At 39.1% G+C, this 21,643-nt stretch overlaps 2 protein-coding genes across 11 annotated transcripts in view; both read right to left on the bottom strand.

Annotated features, from left to right (window-relative positions):
- NRG1 (neuregulin 1) overlaps nucleotides 1-21,643 on the bottom strand; it is a 1,068,557-nt gene that overhangs the window by 107,655 nt on the left and 939,259 nt on the right. For 6 of the 10 annotated variants that reach the window (XM_066380296.1, XM_066380295.1, XM_066380297.1 and 3 more), the window contains exon 1: nucleotides 8,601-9,271. The exons of the other annotated variants lie outside the window; for them this stretch is intronic. In XM_066380296.1, coding sequence (XP_066236393.1) covers nucleotides 8,601-9,270 — 670 coding nt within the window. In that variant the 5' untranslated portion in view covers nucleotide 9,271. Of the gene's footprint in view, nucleotides 1-8,600; nucleotides 9,272-21,643 lie in introns of those variants that run through there. 10 annotated transcript variants of the gene reach the window in all.
- LOC136402682 (uncharacterized) lies at nucleotides 9,578-9,863 on the bottom strand. Its single transcript, XM_066380306.1, has one exon. The coding sequence runs from the start codon at nucleotides 9,776-9,778 to the stop codon at nucleotides 9,590-9,592; it is 189 nt and encodes a 62-aa protein (XP_066236403.1). The 5' UTR covers nucleotides 9,779-9,863; the 3' UTR covers nucleotides 9,578-9,589.

The raw sequence follows: 21,643 nt of genomic DNA, 5'->3' as shown, positions 1-21,643 counted from the left end.
GCTTTTTTTCTTTGTTTAGAATTATAACCAATAATCCAGCTAATAATATTTTATGTTCATTGTTAACAGAATCTCCAGTATATATTTAAGTTACAATTATTCCCTATTTATATAACTTTTTTTTCTCTTTTACTTTTTATATGCCTCTAGCTATTAGAGATGGGGCTAGAGTTTTGTTTTCATTTTTAAACTTATTGATAAACAACTTTTTCTTCTATACTTTAAATAATTTTATTTATTCAATTTGATTTATTATGTAAAAATCATTTCCCTCTTTATTTAGGACATTATGTATATATTTTATATATATATACATACATATCTAATATTTTTTAACAAAATTAAAAGAACTTCTATTTTTAATTTGGATCAGGTAAAATTATTCCATATAAATTATTATTTCTAGGGTTTTGTGAAATGCAGAAAACAGTTTAATCCTTCTCTTTTGGAGTCTGGAAATCCCAGTTTGAAACAATGACAACAGTTGGGTAAGCATAATTTTCATTCAGATCAAAAAAGATACATGATCTTTCCATCCCAAATCCTTCCATGCACTGCATCTAAATTATCTGAATTCTTTTACACTATCCTAATCTTCACAAAGAACATATTTCTTTGACAAACACAATTTTAGTCATCATCTGTCTTTTCCTCTCTTATAAGTTAACTTCTTAACATTCTGCCTATGAGAAAGATCCTTATACTATGACTTTTAAACATTACTCAAAGAGTCATAATCCATGTTATTCTAGCCATATTTTTATGGGGGAAACGACTCTTTTTATGACACTAGGGTTCAAGAAATAAGTCAAGTTCTATATCATCTTAAGAAATAACAAGTTAATTCACCTGTTAAGACTTCTTACAATTTATTCCTAGGAATGTTAACTGTGGTAGAGCATTGGCTTGGTGTGCAGGAGTCCCAGGTTCGATTCCCGGCCAGGGCACACAGGAGAAGTGCCCATCTGCTTCTCCACCCCTCCCCCTTTCCTTCCTCTCTGTCTCTCTCTTCCCCTCCTGCAGCCAAGGCTCCACTGGAGCAAAGTTTTCCCAGGCACTGAGGATGGCTCTGTAGCCTCTGCCTCAGGCACTAGAATGGCTCTGATTGCAGCAGAGCGATGCCCCCAGATGCGCAGAGCATCGCCCCCTGGTGGGCATGCCAGGTGGATCCCGGTTGGCCGCATGCGGGGGTCTGTCTGACTGCCTCCCGTTTCCAGCTTTGGAAAAATACAACAAAAAACAAACAAACAAAAAAAAAACATTTGTGAATACTAGTACATCTGAACCCTCACAGAAAGGAAGGAAATGAAATTAATATTTATCCTAATTTCAGGAATATTTCTCACTACAGTAACTAATTTAGTCCTTAACACAATCTCATAAAAGTTTCAGATATTAAAATCCCCATTTGTTTGGATGTTAAAAATGAAATCTCAAGTGGTAAAGTGACTTGCTCAAGGTCATATAGCTTATACATGATCGAGTTGGGATTGATGTCAGTTTCCAGCACAATTTTCATGTCACAATGATGTTTCTTCAAATTTTACCTTACTTCTAAGTTTTTTAAATAGCTTCCCCAAATTCCTAAACTTAACTCTCCAAACTTTGATACGAACTACTCTGTCAATATCAAAGGGAGAAAGAATAAAGTGAAGAATGGAGTCACAGAATAAGGGAGAAAATTGGTACTAGTTTCATATTTGCTATGTTTTAGTTCTAGAACTTGGTGTTTCCTAATATCTCATTTATTCCCCCAAACAGACCCAACAAGTGCATACTACTATTATCTACATTAGTGAGAAAACAGATTCAGAGTGATGATATAACTTGCTCAAGGCCATGAAGAATGACACGTGTGTTTTTTTTCTGTACATACATATGTATGATAAAATGTAATTTATAAATTGGGCACAGGAAGATAATAATACCAGCAACTAATAAAATAGAAGAATTATGACAATATACTATAATAAGTTATTTAAATGTAGTCTCTCTCTTTGATAACCAATCCAATTACTCTGCTGGCTACTAAGTGACTAACCAGAAGTAGAGCATATACACTGTGTATACACTGGACAAAGTTAAGATCACACTCAGGCTGGGATTTGATCATACTGTTCAGAACAGCACACAGTCTAAAACTTATGAATAGTTTATTTCTGGAATTTTCCATTTAATAGTTTTCAACTACAGTTGACCATGGGTAACTAAAACCGTGGAAAGCCAAATGGTATATAAAGGAACTACTGTACTTTTGAATATAAGTGCTAAAAACAGTTTGGAAAAGAAAAATGGTATAGCAAACAAAAGGACTATTTTGGTTTGTGTATCATTGTTGACATTAACTAGTTGTAGCAACCTTGGACAGTCACATTCTTTTTCCAGATATGAATTTCTTCCCTATGGAAGGCATTCAGATGATCTCTACAAATGTTCAACATAATAATTCTATGATTATAGAATATCAATTATATTACTCATAAATAATCTTTTTTTTTTTTTTTTTTTTTTGTATTTTTCTGAAGCTAGAAATGGGGAGAGACAGTCAGACAGACTCCCGCATGCACCCAACCGGGATCCACCTGGCATGCCCACCAGGGGGCGACGCTCTGCCCACCAGGGGGCGATGCTCTGCCCCTCCAGGGTGTCGCTCTGCTGCGACCAGAGCCACTATAGCGCCTGGGGTAGAGGCCTCGGAGCCATCCCCAGCGCCCGGCCTACTTTGCTCCAATGGAGCCTCTGCTGTGGGAGGGGAAGAGAGAGACAGAGAGGAAGGAGAGGGGGAGTGGTGGAGAAGCAGATGGGTGCTTCTCCTGTGTGCCCTGACCGGGAATCGAACACGGGACTTCTGCACGCCAGGCCGACGCTCTACCACTGAGCCAACCGGCCAGGGCCCATAAATAACCTTTGAGTACTCATACACATACAAGTGATTAAATTCACTACAGTGAAGACTGCAACCAAATTAAGATGATGAGGATTAACTTTATTTCTACTCAATCACTTCTCTGTGAATGTTAGGTAAACCCAAACTTTTATTCAGCTTGAGATCTAAATAACTTAATGGCAGACTCCAGTCTTTCTCTGGACAGTGGAACTAAAATTTTTGGGGAATATTTAAAAATGCTTATTCTGTAAGCCAAAAGAATAAGTAGATAATGTGACCAAAAAATAAAAACTAAAAATTTAGAGCTATCTGCTTTCAAGAATCTGAAAATAATCTTAGCATCTCTACATGCTAAAAGAAGTATATATACACTTTCCACTTGAGAGAGTGCTCCTGAAGAAGCAGACACCACTTTTCGAACCACTCCAACAGTTTGTTTAAATAGTGCCTCATAGTCAAAACACAAATCATCCAAAGTTACCCAACTTGTTGGGAGAAGAGTTGGGATTCGTGCCACTTTAAGATGTAGGACATTGCTGACAAGACTCCAGTATTCAACAATATTAGAAGAGGAACATATTTAGGGAGGGAGGGATGGTAGTCAAAATGTGAATAGAGTGAAGGTAAAGAGAAAACATGTTGAATTCAGAGAGCATATGTTTAGAAAAGCAAAAAAATAATTCAAATTGAGTCTGTGAAACCAAATACTTAAAGTCCATTAGAACATAAGCTCTATGAGGGCAAGAACTCTTATAGTATTTGTCACTGTCATATACCTGGTCTCGATCCATGCCTGGCACTAAAAGGTACTAAAGATATATTCATTAAGTGAAGAAAAAGAGGAAATAATAGAAGAGAATCATTGACATGTGAAAAAGATAATAAAAATGAAAACATGAGCATAAAAGTAGACATGGTATTGTTTATGGTTTAACAGAAAGTTCAAGAGGTTCAGAGGAAAAGAGTTATAGTCTTAATTCTGAGGGGCTTCTAGCTTTACTTTAGACAAGTCACAACTTTTTCATGTCTCTGTTTCTCAATTTACAAGTGATCTCTTTCTTCCTGTTCTAAAATGATATTGTAAGGTGTTATCAAAAAGAAAAGGGAAGCAAGAAAAAGCAAAGACGTATTATTTGGGGTATAATGATTTTCTAGGATGCAGAAATGCTGATTTGTACAAACATGTATAGGAGTCAGCAGGGAAACTGGCATGAAGCTTACTAAGGAAAAGAGAGGAAGAGATAAAGAAGAGCAACAGAAGTTTGAATTTATTGGGCCAATAACCAAGTAGTATACCATTCATTGGCTGGAGATACACTTTTGTATGTACCTTTGTGATATGTGTTAATACCATTCAGTATTACAATGTAATAAAGTTAAGTGAAAGAAAAGACAGGCGAAGATGCTTTGATATCTTAGAATGCAATGAAATATTGATACATAAAGTCAAAATGGCCTAGTCAGAAAAATAAGAATGATTCAAGATAGAATTGAGTGGGTGGGAAAAGAGAGGAAGAAGAAAAAAAGATCTGATATCATGAAGGAACAAGGAGAAGCAATCCGAACGGGAGGTATAGGAAAGAGGTGAGCCATTTAGCCATCAGCTATGTGACAACAAAGAGCTCATCCCGGAAAATCCAAGATGTTAGCAAAAGTAATCTGCACACTGTCAAATAAAAAGGGGGAAAGACCACCACCAACTGAAAATTTTATAAGTGCAAAACAAGAATGCAAAAAGAACATTTCATTTTAATAGTGTGAACTCTACAAGCTTGACCAGAGGTCCCTCTAGGTGTCGGTTAGATGGCCCTGGAGCTACCAGAGCCAGTCTCCAGCTCCCTGTAAAACAGGAAAAGAGGATAGGAGACAGGCCACTACTCTGTTTAGAGGATAGGAGACAGGCCACTACACTACTCTGTTTACTATTTTTTTGGATTTCAGTAAGCCTTTCAGATTTGTGAATTTTAGTAAAAGATTTTCATGAACTCATCAGTAAATTTATAAAATGATTTGGTTCAAACTGGGGATCTTTCAGTTTCTTCCAGTTTTTAATCTCTTAGGTTTTAAATAATATGGTCAAAATGGGGAAAAGTTATTTGAGAACACCATTCTAAAATACCTATAAGTATAGTTGCAAGGATCTAGAAGACTCTACGGTGCTAAAAATGAATGCCCCATAATAAATTGAAGGGAAGAAATCCTTTGGTAAATTAAATAAATCACGTCGAGCTTTGCAAATGTTAGTGATTAATATTGGCACTGTGGTAACAATGGTTTGCCATGCAATTTAATAAAAAGATTTAAGACAAAGCCAAACAAATTTGGCCTAAGATGAAAATACTAATGCATTCTTGTACTTGAGAGTATGCTGTCAAGCAGGCTGTCCCATACAGAAATACATTTTCTTTCAAGATGGCACCATAGTTTTCTGGCTACAATTGAATTAATCAGTTCTTTTTATAGTTACCTAAGTCTGCAATCTCCCAGAGCCAGCTCTTTCCACACATATAGAAGGTATGAAAACTTGAAAGCTCAGGCAAAATAATCCTATAAATGGTCAAGTGTTACATCACTTGCTGAAAACTAAAAACTTAACTATTATCCTGGTGATATGATGATTGTGGTAGTGAAAAGCCACTGATCACACACAGAAGAACTTCAGAATTATATATATATATATATATATATATATATATATATATATATATATATATATATATATATATATATGTCTTTCTAGCTCTGTATTAGATTTCTTACTATCTAGAAGTATGGTGAAAACATAAAATTAATTATCTTATGTTATGAAAGAAATACCCATTTTAGAAAAGCTGGCATAGCTACTATATCTACAGGCAATTTTAAAATGCTACATTTGCTTCTAATTAAAATAAAGAAAAAAAAGTTCTAATTTTTAAGTAATCAGTGAGGAAGGGAGTCTTCTGGTACTTACAGAATAAAGCCCTAATACTAATAGGTAGATTGGTTTGGGAAATAACACAGCAGACACAATTACGAGGATTGTCTCTCCTCTACTCTCTCAGGCTCCAGGATAAAGAAGAATCAATTAGCTCTCAACAGACTATGACCTTGAAGGTTACAGCTCTGTGCATAATATGCTGAATATGCTGAGACAGATAGGAAAAGGAGAACAAAGTCCTGAAGCCAGTGAGGAGCATGTTGCAGATAGGAGAACGTCATTTTAGAATGTACACTGTGATGCTTAGTTCATGCCCAAAACACTCATGATGAAAGGGAAGCCTCCACTTCTCTCTGTGACTAAGCAATACTTCCTTAATGGAAAAGAAAAAAAACAAAACGTGAAAGGGATTATAAAATGACAAAAGTCAGTTCCCAGCTTTTTTTTTTTTTTTTGATTCTCTTTAGTTAATGTTTACAAGCTTTTTCAACAACAAAAGCAACCACTTTTGAGGGTCTTCAAACCAGCTGCAAGGACCAACCTTTATAAAAAAAAAAAAAAAGTCTCACAATTTCATTGATCTGAGAAATTTGGTTGCTTTTAGGCACAATTCCAAAAACATTAACACAGAGTTTCTCACACAGAATAGCCTATAGGCTGCGCAGTGTTGACCAACCGTCTGTCCAGCCTGACTTTCCCGGAGAAAAGTCCTGCCCAGCCGCGGTCCAGGCTTCCTGCCGGCGCACTCCAGAAGGCTGCAGCTGTGCATCCCGCCAGCCCTGGTCACTGCCAGGCTTTTAGGCGGCAGTAAATCTTTTCCACTCAATCAATGCAAATGCCAGAAAATCAATGCCCTGGCTTGAAAAAAAAAATTTTTTTTAAAGAAACTATGTGGAATGTATCACCTATTAAAGTACTCAGTAGAAGAATTTACCTTAAAAAAAATAATCTCTCAAAAAGTCACCCCACATTTTTTCATAGGGTCCTAGATCAGGAACATGTTTCAGGGGATGTTTCTTTGTTTGCTCCTTTTCCTCAGATGACATCAACTACAGAATTGAGCCGACAAGTTTTTCCAAAGGGTCTTCTTTCTTTTTTCTGGACAACTAAAGCTAATCCGGCCACAGTTTTATTAAAGACAAGTTTAAAAATGCTAAAGGCGAGGAAGTAACCTTGCCGCGGCGGCGAATTTTGCTTCTCCTTGCAGGATCTGGACTTGCTTTTTATAGCCTGTCATTTCATCTGGGTATTATTTCCCGGTCACTTTGCCAGGTGGGAAGAGGCAGCGAGTGCGGTGATGTCTGTCAGCCCTTTAATGATGCTTCAGGGATTTGATAAAGATACAAAGCAGTGTCTGCAGAAAGGAGCTTCTTCCCTAACTACACCTGGAAAACAAGCCGGGTTTTTGTGTGTTTGTTTGTTTTTAATCTTTGCCATTGAAACTGGTAAGCATGAAACAATCTTGAATCACAAGCAGAAATCAAGTTTTCCTGTGTGTCTATATTACATGGCCGTGTCTCATCCTGAACATAATACGGGAAGAGATAGTCTCTCTTCTTCATTACCATCTAGCAGGAAACAGAAGGAGTATTTCATCACAGACTCTTTACCCTGAACTCATCTTTAACTCTGAGATTTCACATGTGTTACTAAGAATCAACTTCTTTGCTATTTTTTTCTTTTTTTACATTTTTCTACTAAGGAGACATTCATCAATGGTTAATAGTATTGAAGATAGAGAAACAAAAGTCAATTAGATTTTTTTTTTTTTTTAAAAAAGCAATAGAAAACTCCTCCCTCCTCTATTGACATTTAGAACATTCTGACTAGTCATGGTTTCATTCTTGTCAACTTTCTATTACAGAGCATTGCAAAGACCCAGTGCAAACAGCAGCACACAGTTCTGTGTTGTTTTAAAAGTGTGGGCTCTGTTCACTCATAGGTTATTAAGCTGAGCTGCTGCAATCTGTCAGGCAAATGGCACAGCCTAAAAAAAAAAAAATTATGTACCTTACTAATGAATGCTGTAGTTTTTAATGACCGCTAAGAAAGCTACTTAAACATTTGATTACAGAAGACAAGACTAATCTGGGAAAATCCCTTCACGCAGAATTGTACTGTGTCTTGACTAAAATAAGGCTTCCCTGAATAAGAGTCCAGCAACTGAAACTACGTTCTGGGCAGGACACCAATCATCTGACGCTGCTGAGAGGCGAGCACTATCAGTGTCTAAATACTTGAGGCAGTATCAGTAGGAACCAATTAAAGCACCAACGTGGGGAGAAGTCTTAAGGGAACAGGAAGAAGAGCTGGAGAAAGCGCAGGCAGATGGGGACTGCTGGGATGCAGGGTGACTGAAAGGAGAAGAGAGGTAACAAGAAGACTGCAGGGGGAGAAGACACACAAAATCAGGGTCCCTGCTATCTGGAAGTCACACTTACGTCAAAAACAAATGATGATCTGATGTTTTAATTTCAGAAAGTGTTAGAAATAAATTGAATTCCACTTAAATCCAAGCATGACTCAAAGATGCGGGAGTTTTGGGTCCCCCACCCCAGACTGAGCAACCCAGGCAGGAGGAGTTGCTGTTAGAGCGCTGATCCACACCAGCACTTTGCAAGATCTTTTTACTCATCTCTTCAATGCCACCCTGAGCATCCCAGTCAGGTGATCTGCTTAAACAAAACCATGCCATTAAAACACAAGAAGAGAAGAGCAGCTCCACGCTCTGCAGAGCTCTCGAGGACCTGGAGCCCACCCCTGTCTTTTATTCATCTCTCTCTCTCTACTTACAAAGTTTAGGAGCAGTTTGGAGATTAGTTTCTGTTGTTTGTGGCTGAGTTGCTGACTTGGGTGTTCTCACCTCAGGGTTCCGCGTGGGAGAAGGGAAGGATGGTGCAGTGGATGATGGCAGGAAGGAGAAAGCAAAAATACGGTTCTTCAGGGTGGATACTGCGGAAGGGTCAGAGGACCCAGCAGCATCGTCAACTTGCACTGTAACTTGAACCTCAGTTTCAGATTGAGCCCTAGAGACAGGTGAAGTGTGTGCCTCAGATGATACCCACACCGCTGAGGCAGCAGTTGGATCCAGAGAAATAATAGGGTCCTGGCCTAACCCCCCAGGGTCCAGGTGAGTGGGAGAGTCATACTCAAATATCTTGTCCACAAATACCCACTTGAGGCCGGCAATGCAGAGGCAGAGGCTGACGAGGCAGGCCAGAATGGGGACAATGCAGATTTTCTCTGAGTTGAGACAACCTCGCAGGCGCTCGGTTTCCAGGCAGACACAGCAGGGAACTGCCAGGCCCACGAGTCCGGGGGTGCGCCCATCTTCTGTCTGGGTCTCTGGCATGTCTTCTGCTGCCGGAAGCCCATCCAGAGACGGGTCTGCACTCAGCTGAGTGGAGGGGCTGGAGGACCTCTCAGGGGCTCCCTCAGACATGTCTGGGGAATAGATCTCCATCGGCTCACCTCCAGAAGGCCCGGCCTCGCTCACGGTCCATTACCATGCAGAGCCCCCCCCAACCAAATGAGACAGCATCTTACAGGGGGAAATCGATAAGTCGTCCAAGTCCAAGGCCATTATCACAAAGCAAAAGGAGTTCGAGAGAGGAAAGGGGTGGAAAAGCCTCTAGCAACTAGCAAATAAAAGTATATCGTAATTCTTTACTGCTGTTTTGGGGCCACTTTTGCAGTTCTTTTAAATGCTTCTCCAAATCATCCTGGCTGGTCTGGTCCAGAGGACAGGGGCCAAAATAGAAACCGAGCTGATGGCGGGCCGATTAAGTAAACCAGTAGCCCAAATTGAAAGGCATGTCTCTCACCTCGAGCATCTGAAGCTGGTGTCTGCTCAGATGGAAAAAACAACTGTCATGCAGGAGAAGTAAGAGCAAAAGCAGGACCAGCGCTGGCGGCGGCGGCGGCAGCAGCGGCGGCGGCAGGAGAGGCAGCAGTGACAGTAGCAACAGCATCCTGTTGTGTTAACGCGACGGCGGAACGAGGCTGAATCATTACAGAGCAGCAGGTGCCTGCCCTCGGAGCATCACTGCGAACAGCATCCTCGCAGAGGGACCCGAAGGGAAGAGAGCAGCCAGGAGGGGCGGTGACTGCCTCCCCGCCCTGCCTCCACCCCACCCCCAACCACTCCTCTTTGTGCGCCTGGAGCGCTCATTCACTTTCTTCCTCTGCGGCTCTCCCTTTCTTCAGAGTCTCTTGCGCTTTCTTTCCCCTCCTCTTTCAAAGACGTTCTCTCTCAGTCTCTTTCTTTTTCCTCTCTCCTCTCCCAGCCCCCACCCTCTCTATCCGCACTCTAGAGCTGCTGGCTGCTCTGAGTACAATCAGTACACCCAGCAACACAGGATTGCCAGCGACTTCCTATTTTATCCAATTAGAAGGAATAAAGGCCATCAAATCAAAGAGAAGCAGGCAGGCACCAGTTAAGCTTAGTCCCCACGGCCCCCACCTCTTTTCTTTCTTTTCTCTCTTTCTCTTTGCAAGAGCGGCTCCAGTCTTCCGCCCCCACCTTGCTTGCTTTCAGTCTTGCTGGCTCTTTCCTGCACCCACTGTTGGGTCAGAGAAAAGCCAGCGATCGATGCTAGCAATCTAACAAAGCTAGGATGGGGCCGGGGATGGAGGTGGGACCTTCTGGGTTGGACCTGAGGCTTGGCAAAGTCTGATATCTGATTCCTCCCTAGAGAGGTAAGCTTTGCAACAGCAATTTCTCCTGCCGGCTGCAGGGAGTTAGCATTCCTTCCCCAGCCCTCTAATAAGTTTTGTTCACCAAGAGGACGGTTAGCTGATTTTCCACCTGGCAGCTAGGATATTGTTTTCCTAACCATGGACAGCTCTGCCTTCAGCCCTTTGCATAAAGACTGTTGCGATCAATGTCCAGTGCAAAGTGCTGAGTGTGTGCTGGAGGCCGGCGCTGCTGGGCAAGGCAGAGAGCTTCATATACCCTCACTCCGGTCCCCTTTCAATGTCCACCTCCCTATCCCACGCACGGCAGCCCTAGACTAATTAGAAACACTGGCAAGAAACATAGTTACAGGGGGAGCAAAAGCTACCACTTCATTTTGAAATTAGCCTTCCTTGTGACTCCACACTGCAGAGCTTTGAATTCCCTAGGTGCTGTAATATATACCACATGTCCTCAGCTGTAACTGCACTGCAAGAATTAAGAAGAGTTTTCTATAAGAGCGTGACTTTTGGGGTTAGGTTTCAGTAGCTTTACCTTATAGATAGTTTCAATGCTAAATTTTTCTCCCTTTTAGAACAGCAGTTGTTGAAAGACTAAAAGAAACGCACTGTCCCTAATAGAGAATCGGGCTGTCCTCAACTTCCGGTCCGTCGCATGTCAGTGCACATTGTATGGGCATTCAGACTTTAATCCGCACTTTGCTGTGACTGGGCAGCTAAATAGTTTTCAAGGAGTCATTTTTTCACCTATATCTATAGGAGTCTTAAAAACTCTCTAAATCTATGTTACATAGCCATCATATGAGTCCCAGAAGCAATAAAATTTAGAGCTCAAGTCTGGAGCAAATCTGCTTTAAGCACATTCTATTTTGTATACTGCAATCTTCACTGCTTTAAATGATTTTTAAGCTTTAAGTGGGCATGACATTAGAATATTGTAATTTCTTTCAAAATGAAATTAGTCCATAATTATAAATAATTAAAAGGGTATTAGTATCTTGAAATGTGTTTGCAGTACTATTACTAACAACCACAACAAAAGCCTGAACCAATTTGAATAATTGTAATTATGACTATGACAAAATTATGAGTAAGATGAGTTGTCCAAAAATTCACTTCTACATAACTTGCACTTATATCACAGTAACTGGTATTTTAAAATAATTCCTATGCCTAATTTCTAGTTTTTAACTATTTGAATTTAGTGAGAGTTTTTGAAAGATTGTAGCATGTCCATGAAATTTCATATCACAGAAAATCTATATTGAAGCATTTACAGTATTCAAACTGAGAGGTATTAAGATTTTAATTATCAATATTTACATAAAGTATTCAAAAATGAATAAATGCTTATGGTTAAATTATGGTAATGTGTAATTCCTTTGGAGATCACCCAGTTTAAATATGTGGCACTTAACTCCTCAGTTCTGCCCCCACCAGTAGTACACCCAAATATGACACATTGGCTTTTAATCCATAGCCAACGTCGTCTAAATTTCAAAGACCAAAATGGGATTCAGGTAGCCCAAGTCAGGCAGGGAAGAGAGATGCCAAGAACAGTAACCCATAGTTAAGAAAAGTGGTCCTTAACTTGCACCAATAACAGCTACTCACCTCACCTTAGTCATTAAGAGCAAACATATTCAGCAAAGAAATTACAAGGTACTGGGTGTCATATCAAAGACATTCAACACTTATAAAGGAAAACAATGTATTATCCAAAAGCTAAGTTGACACAGCTGTTCTTTCTCCTGGACAACACAAATCAGACTGGCATGTGCCTTTGTCCTCCCGGGAGATGGACCAGACCCTTGTAGCACCTGGAAGCTAAGGTCAGCTTGCAGTAGGCAAAACTTTAGAAGGTTCTTATTTTGGAAACTGATTTTCTGACCTGATCAAGATTAAACACAGAATATTTAAATATTGCCCATTTATAGTTTAAACTGAATGAACTCTTCCACAGTACCAGTTTGAGGGTTTTCTTTGGAAAGTTATTTCAGTTGTATGTTGCTGTGAAACAGACTGTCCTGATATAGCTAAAAACAACAGCCATTGTATATGATCTCACTAGTCTGCAAGTTTACTGGGTTCAGCTGAGTGGTTCTTCTGCTCCATTCCATAGCAGCCTGGGGCTGCAACAGCTGGAGATGCAACTGGGCTGAAACAATGAAGATGGCTCATGCACATGACTGGCAGCAGATGCCAGATGTCAGCTGGGAGCTCAGCTGGGACTGGCGGATGGCACACCAAAAGGAGGCCTAACTAGCTTGGGCTTCTCACAGCGTGGCAGCTGGCTCTGAAAGGAAGCATATCTAGAGCAAGCTGCCAGGACTTCTAAAGTCTGCATCTAGATGCAGCACGAGTTATTTCCACTGCATCATACTGGTTAAGCAGTCACAGTGCCACCTGAAACTCAAGGACAGGACAAATAAATCCTGATGAGCAGAGGGACAAAGAATTTGCAGCCACAGTTGATCTACCACAGAAGGTAAGGAGATAAATATTAGTGAGTCAATCCAGGTCAAGAGGAGACACAGTAATATTAGAAAAGGATTTGACTTTTCAAAATGCACTATTTCTGATCCACTTTCATAATATGCCAGGTTCAATGAAGAAAAAATTCCATTATACCACCAGATAAAAAATACTCTAATTCCTCTGCTACCTCAATTCAAGCTAGGCCCTTGGCTGTGCATTAATCCTATGTAGTCTATTATCAGCAGTATTTAGCACAGCTCCAGCACAGGAAAGGGGACGGTAAATGCCATCTTGCTTTTGACCATATCACCCAAACTTATTTTCTCCTTTACATTTCTTTCCCTTGTACTTTTTGGCTATTTCACTCTGAAAATGTTTATCTCTGAAGAAGTTTATCTTGGCTTCTAAACTTTATAGCTGAAAAAGAATTTACTTCGTGGTATCTATATAATACCATGATGGCAACAGTAATTTAATTCTAGGATTACAATCTTTGGAGATGACTATGTATAACTTATAATGGTTTATGTGCCAAGGAACTATGAAATCATGATTTCACAAGAAAACTTCAGGGCCTAAAGGTGGCCTGAAAAACTTGCTGCTTCCTGTGAGAGAGAGTACAAAGTTCTTAAATGGATCTGTTAGGCTCTTCCCACCAAGTAAGAACTAGCCTCCAGCTCAAGTCTCAGCTCCTCCACAGAGCCTTCTTGCTTCCAAATTGCAGACCCAGCACTTCTGAACTACCGTTATTGGAGCACATCTTCACAGTTGGTGTTATTATTTAATTCTGTCTTGGGATATAGGACTAAACAATGCAATTCTTTGAAGGTCAGATCTATCAATATTTAGTTGTACCAAACCTAGAGCTGTGCTATCTCAATACATATTTTCTTTTGGTTTTATTTTTCATTGAGATGAAATTTTGCAGATTATGCCACTTCTAATAAATCGTTAGACTTTTCTCATGCTATCTATTCAAAATACCTCCTATAATCTCCATTTATTCAGAGTTTTTAATGTGTAATTCGGATACACTCTTACCAGATTTTTCTGATTGTTCCCAAAAATGCTCTTCATGAATTGTTCTTGTTCCAGTGAAACTTTGTTTCCTCAACTATGCTTAACTCTTAGCCACCACAGAGCCTTTTGGTGGATCAAAAATTGTGAATAAACCAAAACTTAACTGTTTTTCTTGTAATTCTCCTCTCCTTAGCCAAACAGAGAAGTTCTCTGTGGGCAAACCAAACCCATGTAGTGTTTGACCTTCTTCTACATTATTCATACTCTTAAGTGGGGGAGATGGAAGTCATTTCACCGTACTGAGCAGGGGTCTTCTCCCCACATTCAGGGTTAGTCAAGACTCTGGTTATACTTTATTCTGACCCAGGGAAAATTTACTCAGAGAAGACAATTTGATTCTATTTTAAGAATTATTTTGTGAGCCAGACCAGGTTATGGAGCAGTGGATACAGCATCAGCCTAGGATGCAGAAGACCCAGGTTTGAAACTCCAAGGTCGTTGGCTGAGCACAGGCTCATCTGGCTTGAGCACGGGCTCACCAGCTTGAGCATAGAATCACTGGCTTGAGCAAGGGGTCACTGTCTCAGCTGGAGACCCGCGGTCAAGGCACATATGAGAAAGTAATCAATGAACAAGCAAGGTGCTGCAACAAAGAATGGATGTTTCTCATTTCTCTCCCTTCTTGTCTGTCTGTCCCTCTCTGTCCCTCTCTCTCTCTCTCTCTCTCTCTCTTTCTCTCTATATTTCTCTCACTAAAAAAAAGAATTATTTTGTGACATGTTGTGTTCAATGTTTGATATTGAAGGTGGGCCTGTGTTTTCACTTTGTAGCAAGATGATCAGTTGAACTCTGGCACCTTGTGTTCTTTATGCGTTCAGATGCCCTTTAGCTCCCGATACAGGAAATGATTTCAAGGATGAGAATGGGAGAATTTTATATAGAAAGATATTCTTATTAAATGTGATAGTTATAATGAGTCTACTTTAGTTTGAGAGAACCTTTAACTTCTCACTCCCCATAAGGAAAATCACCACTTACATGCAGCCACAGTGCATTCTAGTTTTAATTTTACAAGTCACCTTTCTTTTAAAATGACACTGGATATGTTTTGAAACTAGATGGAGATGGTGGTTGCACAACATGGTAATAGATGCTAATAAACTGTTCACATTAAAATGGTTAATTTTATGTTAAATGAACTCCAACTCAATAAAAAAATTACACTGGACACACGTCATAGTTTCAGCTTCTTCAACATTTAATTTTAAAAGGAAAACATGTTCTATATGACTAGTTTTACTAGCAGACAGCCCTGAAATAATGAGATGTTTTTATGTGCAGGTTGCCCTTTCTTCTACCAAATCTCAGTAGATCACACAGCATTAAATCTCTGACAATTATTAATTAACTGTGAACTCTGAAGTGATTGATGTTGATGATGCAATACTGCATCCATAGAAATTTCAAAACACAAATAAAGATATAATAAGCCGATATGTCCTTGAGAGTTTTAATTCCAAAGAAGTCTTACAAAAAAAAAAATGAGAACGGTCTAGAACAATCTCATTTTGCATAGTTAAAATATTATTTCTAATTGTGCAACTCCATCCATTGCCGATTTAGAATATACTCCAAATATGAGCAAAGGATGGAGGGAAGTGGCAGTATTTCTGAATTAGCAGTATTTTCTACACAGTGTGCTTTGTTATGAAAGGTGTGATACACTCACCACCAGAGTGTTAGGTCCATAAGGGCGAGAACTTGTGTCTGTTTCCATCACTATCTCTACTAGAACATGCCTGACCACAGCAGGCACTTTGTAAGTACTCTTGAGTAAATGTATCACTATGGACACTCTACGAAGGGATGAATAAACTATGGGAAAATGTCTTAAAGACATGGGCACGCCATAGAGTTTTACGTGTGTGGTTAAATGAAAATTATATTAAATTTCTCTCTGTGTGTATGTATAACAGAAAGAAGAAAAACAAAAGGAAAATTTTCTAATGGCTATTCTGATGTTATATAAATGGACGATCATTCATAAGGTTTACTAGAGCAAAATATGCTGTGTTAGTTACCTTGAACAAATACCTTTGTTTCGTTTCATTAATATTCATTACTACAAGTAAAGTTCACAGCATAGGGCAACATAGCTTTGAGGGAATTTCTGTTGGTTTTACCCTCAAGTCTATGGCAAATGTAACAAGGCTTAAAATGTACTTTAATGAGCGTATACACATATAATCTCATTTAAAGAAAATAATAAAGGCTGCACTTTGATGCAGGAAAAGAAATTAAACATAAAGAAAAATGCCTCTGATAATCAATGCTAGTTTAATACAAATCCTGTGAAGTTTTAAAAATGAAAGTAACTGAACTTGAGTTATACTAAGGCACCAGCTACTTGGGTTTTTTTTTTTTTTTTTTTTTTTTTTTTTTTGTATTTTTCTGAAGTTGGAAACAGGGAGGCAGTCAGACAGGCATGTGCCCAACAGGGATCCACCCAGCATGTTCACCAGGGGGCGATGCTCTGCCCATCTGGGGCGTTGCTCTGTTGCAACCAAAGCCATGTATAATATGAACCCTCACAGCTTACTCAGAACACAGGAAGCCTGGGCAAAGAAATTATCTGAAGTGTTCTACTTATAAATACAGTCCAAATGTGCAAATCTGAGAAGACTTCAGCCAGAGGAAAGATCTTACAACATACATTATCCTCAGAGTCTACACAGTTCTCTCTACCTTTTGTTGACAAAAGAAATATATAAGGTTGCACAAAAGGAAAAACATGGAGGAATAAATATATATGCAGTTTCCAGCACTGATTCAGCATTCGGAGTGAGCTACCTAACCGGAAATACTGTTGCAAGGTCACAGCCTGATGATGCTCAGAGACGTGGAAGCATCCCAGGTAAAATCAAATGCCAGCCTCCGATTCTTCTGCTGCTTCTCGCTCAGTCCAAGGGGTGGAAACTTTTTCTGCATTATTATGCTTCTAGTTACTTTAAAAAATATAAATTTGAAAGTCAAAAGATAAAAATAACTTATGATTTGACCTCCAATTCAAAACTTCCGATCAGATTTGTTTAAGAATGCTGTTTCACTTCTGGCCTTTCTATTTCAGAATTATTTGGAGTGGAAAGATTTAAGTTTAACACAAAGATAAACTGTAATCTCAAAAATAATTAGAGCTCAATGTTTCTTTGGCTGACTGTTGGAGCTAGTACCCATAAATCTCATTTTGTACAAGAAGAAAAAAGGTCCCAGAAGGTAAAAAATAATCTGTCTACAGTCTCCCCAAAATTAATTTCAGAGTCATGACTACAGTTCAGGTCCATTGCTGATTTCCTTCAACTCATTTCTACAAAGAAAAGCTCTCTGGTTATGTTCTGCCGATGTGGATGGAAAGAAACAACAGAGTGGACAGTTTAGGTTTTCTGTCATTACTACCATGGATGATCTCTATAGAGATGTCACACTTTGATCTTTCACTGTGACTGTGTCTACCTGTAAGTTTACTTTATTAAGACTCCCATGACTACTTTTGGCCCTAACTCTACTGACTCTTTGGGCTCTCTTTCTAGAAGTTATTCAGAGACCAATATATTCATATTTGAACTAGGCTATTCAATAGCAGTTCATCACACTGAAGGGACACATAGAATGCAGGCTGTGGAGCCCAATAACTTGCACTGAGAAATTAGTTAAAAGTTGAAACATCAAAGCTAGCATTACGCTTACATGGGAAGGTGTGGATGGAGGGGAGTTTATCTTCAGGAAAGTCACCTCAAAATAGGGATCAGCCTAACACTAGTGTAATCGTCCAAACACACACATCCAGAACTGTTCATACCTGAGAACCAGTGAGCCACCGTTACTTCTTTTAATTTGGAGAATTCAAAGACTGGCACAGGGGAAGGAGTGATTGCCAGGAACAGGAAAAGGAAGGCTGCTGCTGACTGAGTTCTATTCTGAAATATGATGACTAAAAAATCACAGGTCCAAATATGACAACTCATTCCAGAGAAACCTATATTCTATTTGTTAGACTAACCCATCATGTATATATTCTTTTAAAGAATGTAATAAAACATACATATCATGCGTACCAGGATATTTAGGGGTAAAATATACTCCTGGACATGGCTTACTTGAAATTACATCAAACATAAAAAAAAATCTGATGAATAGATAAATGAGTAGATATTTGATAAGGCAAAATAGCAAAAATGTGCATTGTAAAATCTAGATAATGAGCTATGTTGTCAACTGTACAATTCATACATTATTGCTGTATGTTTAAAAATTGCCTTTTAAAATGCCGAAAAACCCTTAGAGAAGATGTTTTTCATGAATGTTTCTAGCCACAGTATAGGACAGAGAACCTATATTAATCTACTGTAGTTAGTTTTATCATAAAACCTCCTTATCCAATGCCAATAAAATACAATAATCTACCAATTCCACATTCAGCGGCCAGCACGAGGTTTCCTCTCCTCATCCACCTCACGTCCTCTCTCCACCATCCTTCTCCCACTACTCTTACTCTAAGAAATGGAATTTTAAGATGAATTTCAAACTTATATCAGGGATATAAGACTGTATAATTTGAGCCGTTATCTAATGACATTCAAGTACCTTTATATGACAAACCGTTAGTTGCTGCAGAAAATTTAAAAGCTTTCCCTGACCCTCCCCCCCATACCATTCATTTATTCAGAAGGGATTTTTTTATGCTATACCTTAATCCTTAACAAATTGGAACACCTATGATTAATGTGTATAGGGAAATTATAAAGTTCACACTAATGACAAATTCAGAAGGGTTAGACAGTAAGCTTCAATCTGTTGAAAAAAAAATTTTTTTATTGTTAGCAATGTTCCTATTCTGCAAATATCTTTTCTGATGGTCAGCTGGTCAGTGGACACTATACAGCCAAAGGTTCTGATGTAGATGGAGGCTGAGGTTCCCCGCTGCTGTTTTTCCCACCCAACTGTGCATACAGATATCTTATAGAACTATTCAATATTTATGATGCAGTACAAAGCCCTCTAAAAGCATCTGAATTTAACTAAATCATGTCACTGACAGCAAGAGGCATGCAGAAGAATTTAACCTAGTAGGAAAAGTACTTCTCTTACATATCACGACAGTGCAGAGGGTCTCAATCTTAGGCTCTTTCTGCCATCACACCGCTCATAAGAAGAAAGGCTTAACTGAAATGGTTCAAAAGGCTTTTAGACAGGCTTCCCAAGTGAAACGTAAATTTTCTGAAGTGTTTCTCAAAAATTCTTCCTTGAGGTTTTGCCATGACTGTCACTAGAGGTCAGACAACCCCATTTTCAGTCCCCTTAACCCCAGGTTGAATACCTGAATTTGTCCAGTCTTTTATTCCACCGTGACCTTCCAAATGTTTCCTACTGAGGGGTATACTGACTTACAGCAAAGTCATCTAAAAGGATTCCCTTCTTCTTCCCTTTTGCCCACAGAAAGACTAGAAGAGGAAAAGTTTTGATCAGGTGTATCAAAAGTTAAATTATTGTTTACCATTCACACTCTTCAAGCCAAAAATATTTATTGAGATCAGTAAATAGTTTCCCAAGGTACCTAGGCATCCAGTGATGCAAAAGAATAGCAGAGATGGAGAGCTTGGAAATTCAAAAAAGATATACAATTGCAATGAGAAGGTAATAGTTTTAGGTATCCCAGGCTCAGAGCTAGCTGTACTCCTGGAGTCAAGTGGTTTTAAAATAACCTATGACTGTTGAACAGGTACAAAATAAGTATTTTAGTAATAAGTATGTTATGAAAAAAATCCAGACTAGATGCTTGAGTTGTCCAACTCCAATTGAAATAATATTACTGAAATTCAGCCAACATGCAGCAACTGATTTGGAAATTTGCTGCGTGGCATTTAAACTCACTTCTTCTCAGTCTGGTAGGTAAAAATACAGAAATCTTAAGGATGACCTGCTTCTCCAAAGTGGTAGATTGCATATTTAAGGTCACTGTATTATATATATAATAATAATAAAAATAGCCACCATTTCTAAAGACCCAAGACATAGGTTAATTTATCTAGCTCTCCATCCACAATGTATCCAAATAAATGTTTAGTAAGTGGCTGCTACCTCCCAGACACTGTGCTGAGGCTTATAGATTGTGTAGCAGGAAGGTAAAGGAAGTTTCATCCCACAATCCATTTTTTTCTCTGAAGTAGCAAGTGAGGTTATCTGCTGAGAGTGAAGGCATGATCCACATTTTGAGAGTGGTCAGGTCTGAGTCACCTTTCAAAATAAGAGAGAGGGCTGACTGTGAAAACCAGAGCACGTCAGACATTGGGGCAAGTAGAATATTTATATCTGTCCTTCCTTCTAGGTAGTCTTCACTATTAAGGATACTTATTTCTCCTCTTGAGAATTATATTTTGAAAGTGCACCGATGAAAGATTTTAAAAAGAAAAAAAGGTCACCGATAGCATAAGAAATGGAGTAGAAGAAAGCATGGGGGATAAATGGTGACGGAAGGAGACTTGACTTGGGGTGGTGAACACACGATACAATATACAGGTGAAGTCTTATAGAACTGTACACCTGAAACACATGGCTCTATTAACCACTGTCACCCCAGTAAAGTCAATAAAAAATAATTTTTCTTTTAAGCTCTACAGTACTTGGACCCACGTAAGACCAAAGTGGGGGAAAGAGGAGAAAGAGAAGGAGGACAAGAACAATTATGATTATGACGATGCATATGTTCACTGAAAACACAATCTCCATTTCAGAAATATTTACTTCTCAGATCAGTGTACCTTTTGCAACACTAGAATTTACTCTTTGGCATTAGGTGGTCCACTTCATTATGCTGCATGACTTAACTTGGGCTATGATAAAAAATAAACCCATTTAAATGATGTTGACAGTAAGAGTATGTATCAAAAAGCTTTATTACATCCTTACCAGGTGGTGGCACAGTGGATAGAGTATCGAACTGGGATGCAGAGGACCCAGATTCGAAACACCAAGGTCGCCGGCTTGAGCGTGGGCTCGAGCTCGTGGTTGCTGGCTTGAGTGTGGGATCACAAACACGACCCCCATGGTCAGTGGCTTGACCCAAAGGTCACTGGCTTGAAGTCCAAGGTCACTGGCATGAGCCCAAAGGTTGCTGGCTAGAGCAAGGGGTCACTCGCTCTGCTGTAGCTCCACAGTCAAGGCTCATATGATAATGTAATCAATGAACAACTAAGGAACTGCAACAAAGAGCCCCAACAAAGAATTAATGCTTCTCATCTCTCCCTTCCTGTCTGTCCCTGTCTCTCTTTCTGTCTCTGTCACAAAAAAAAATACAAAAAAACTTTACTACATATAATAGTATGATGCCATTCTGTCCTCTAATGTATGTCTTCTAATATGAACAAGATGAGGGAAAAAGACATGCCATAAACCCAGAGTTGAAGAGGAGAATTTAATTTCTCTTCTTCAATTTTTTAAAACAAATTAAATCAATATTTGAAAACATTGTGCAATCACAGCAAGTTAAAATTATACATAGTAAAATAAAAAGAGGAGGTTTGGCCATTAGGTAATTAATATTTCTTTTGCCACTGATTTTTCATATAGTTTTTAAAATGTGCTTTTTT

This window comes from Saccopteryx leptura, chromosome 4 (assembly GCF_036850995.1).
Source record: "Saccopteryx leptura isolate mSacLep1 chromosome 4, mSacLep1_pri_phased_curated, whole genome shotgun sequence".
NCBI lineage: Eukaryota > Metazoa > Chordata > Mammalia > Chiroptera > Emballonuridae > Saccopteryx > Saccopteryx leptura.
The sequence above is the reverse complement of the archived record's forward strand: the minus strand, read 5'-3'. Positions and strand labels throughout refer to the sequence as shown.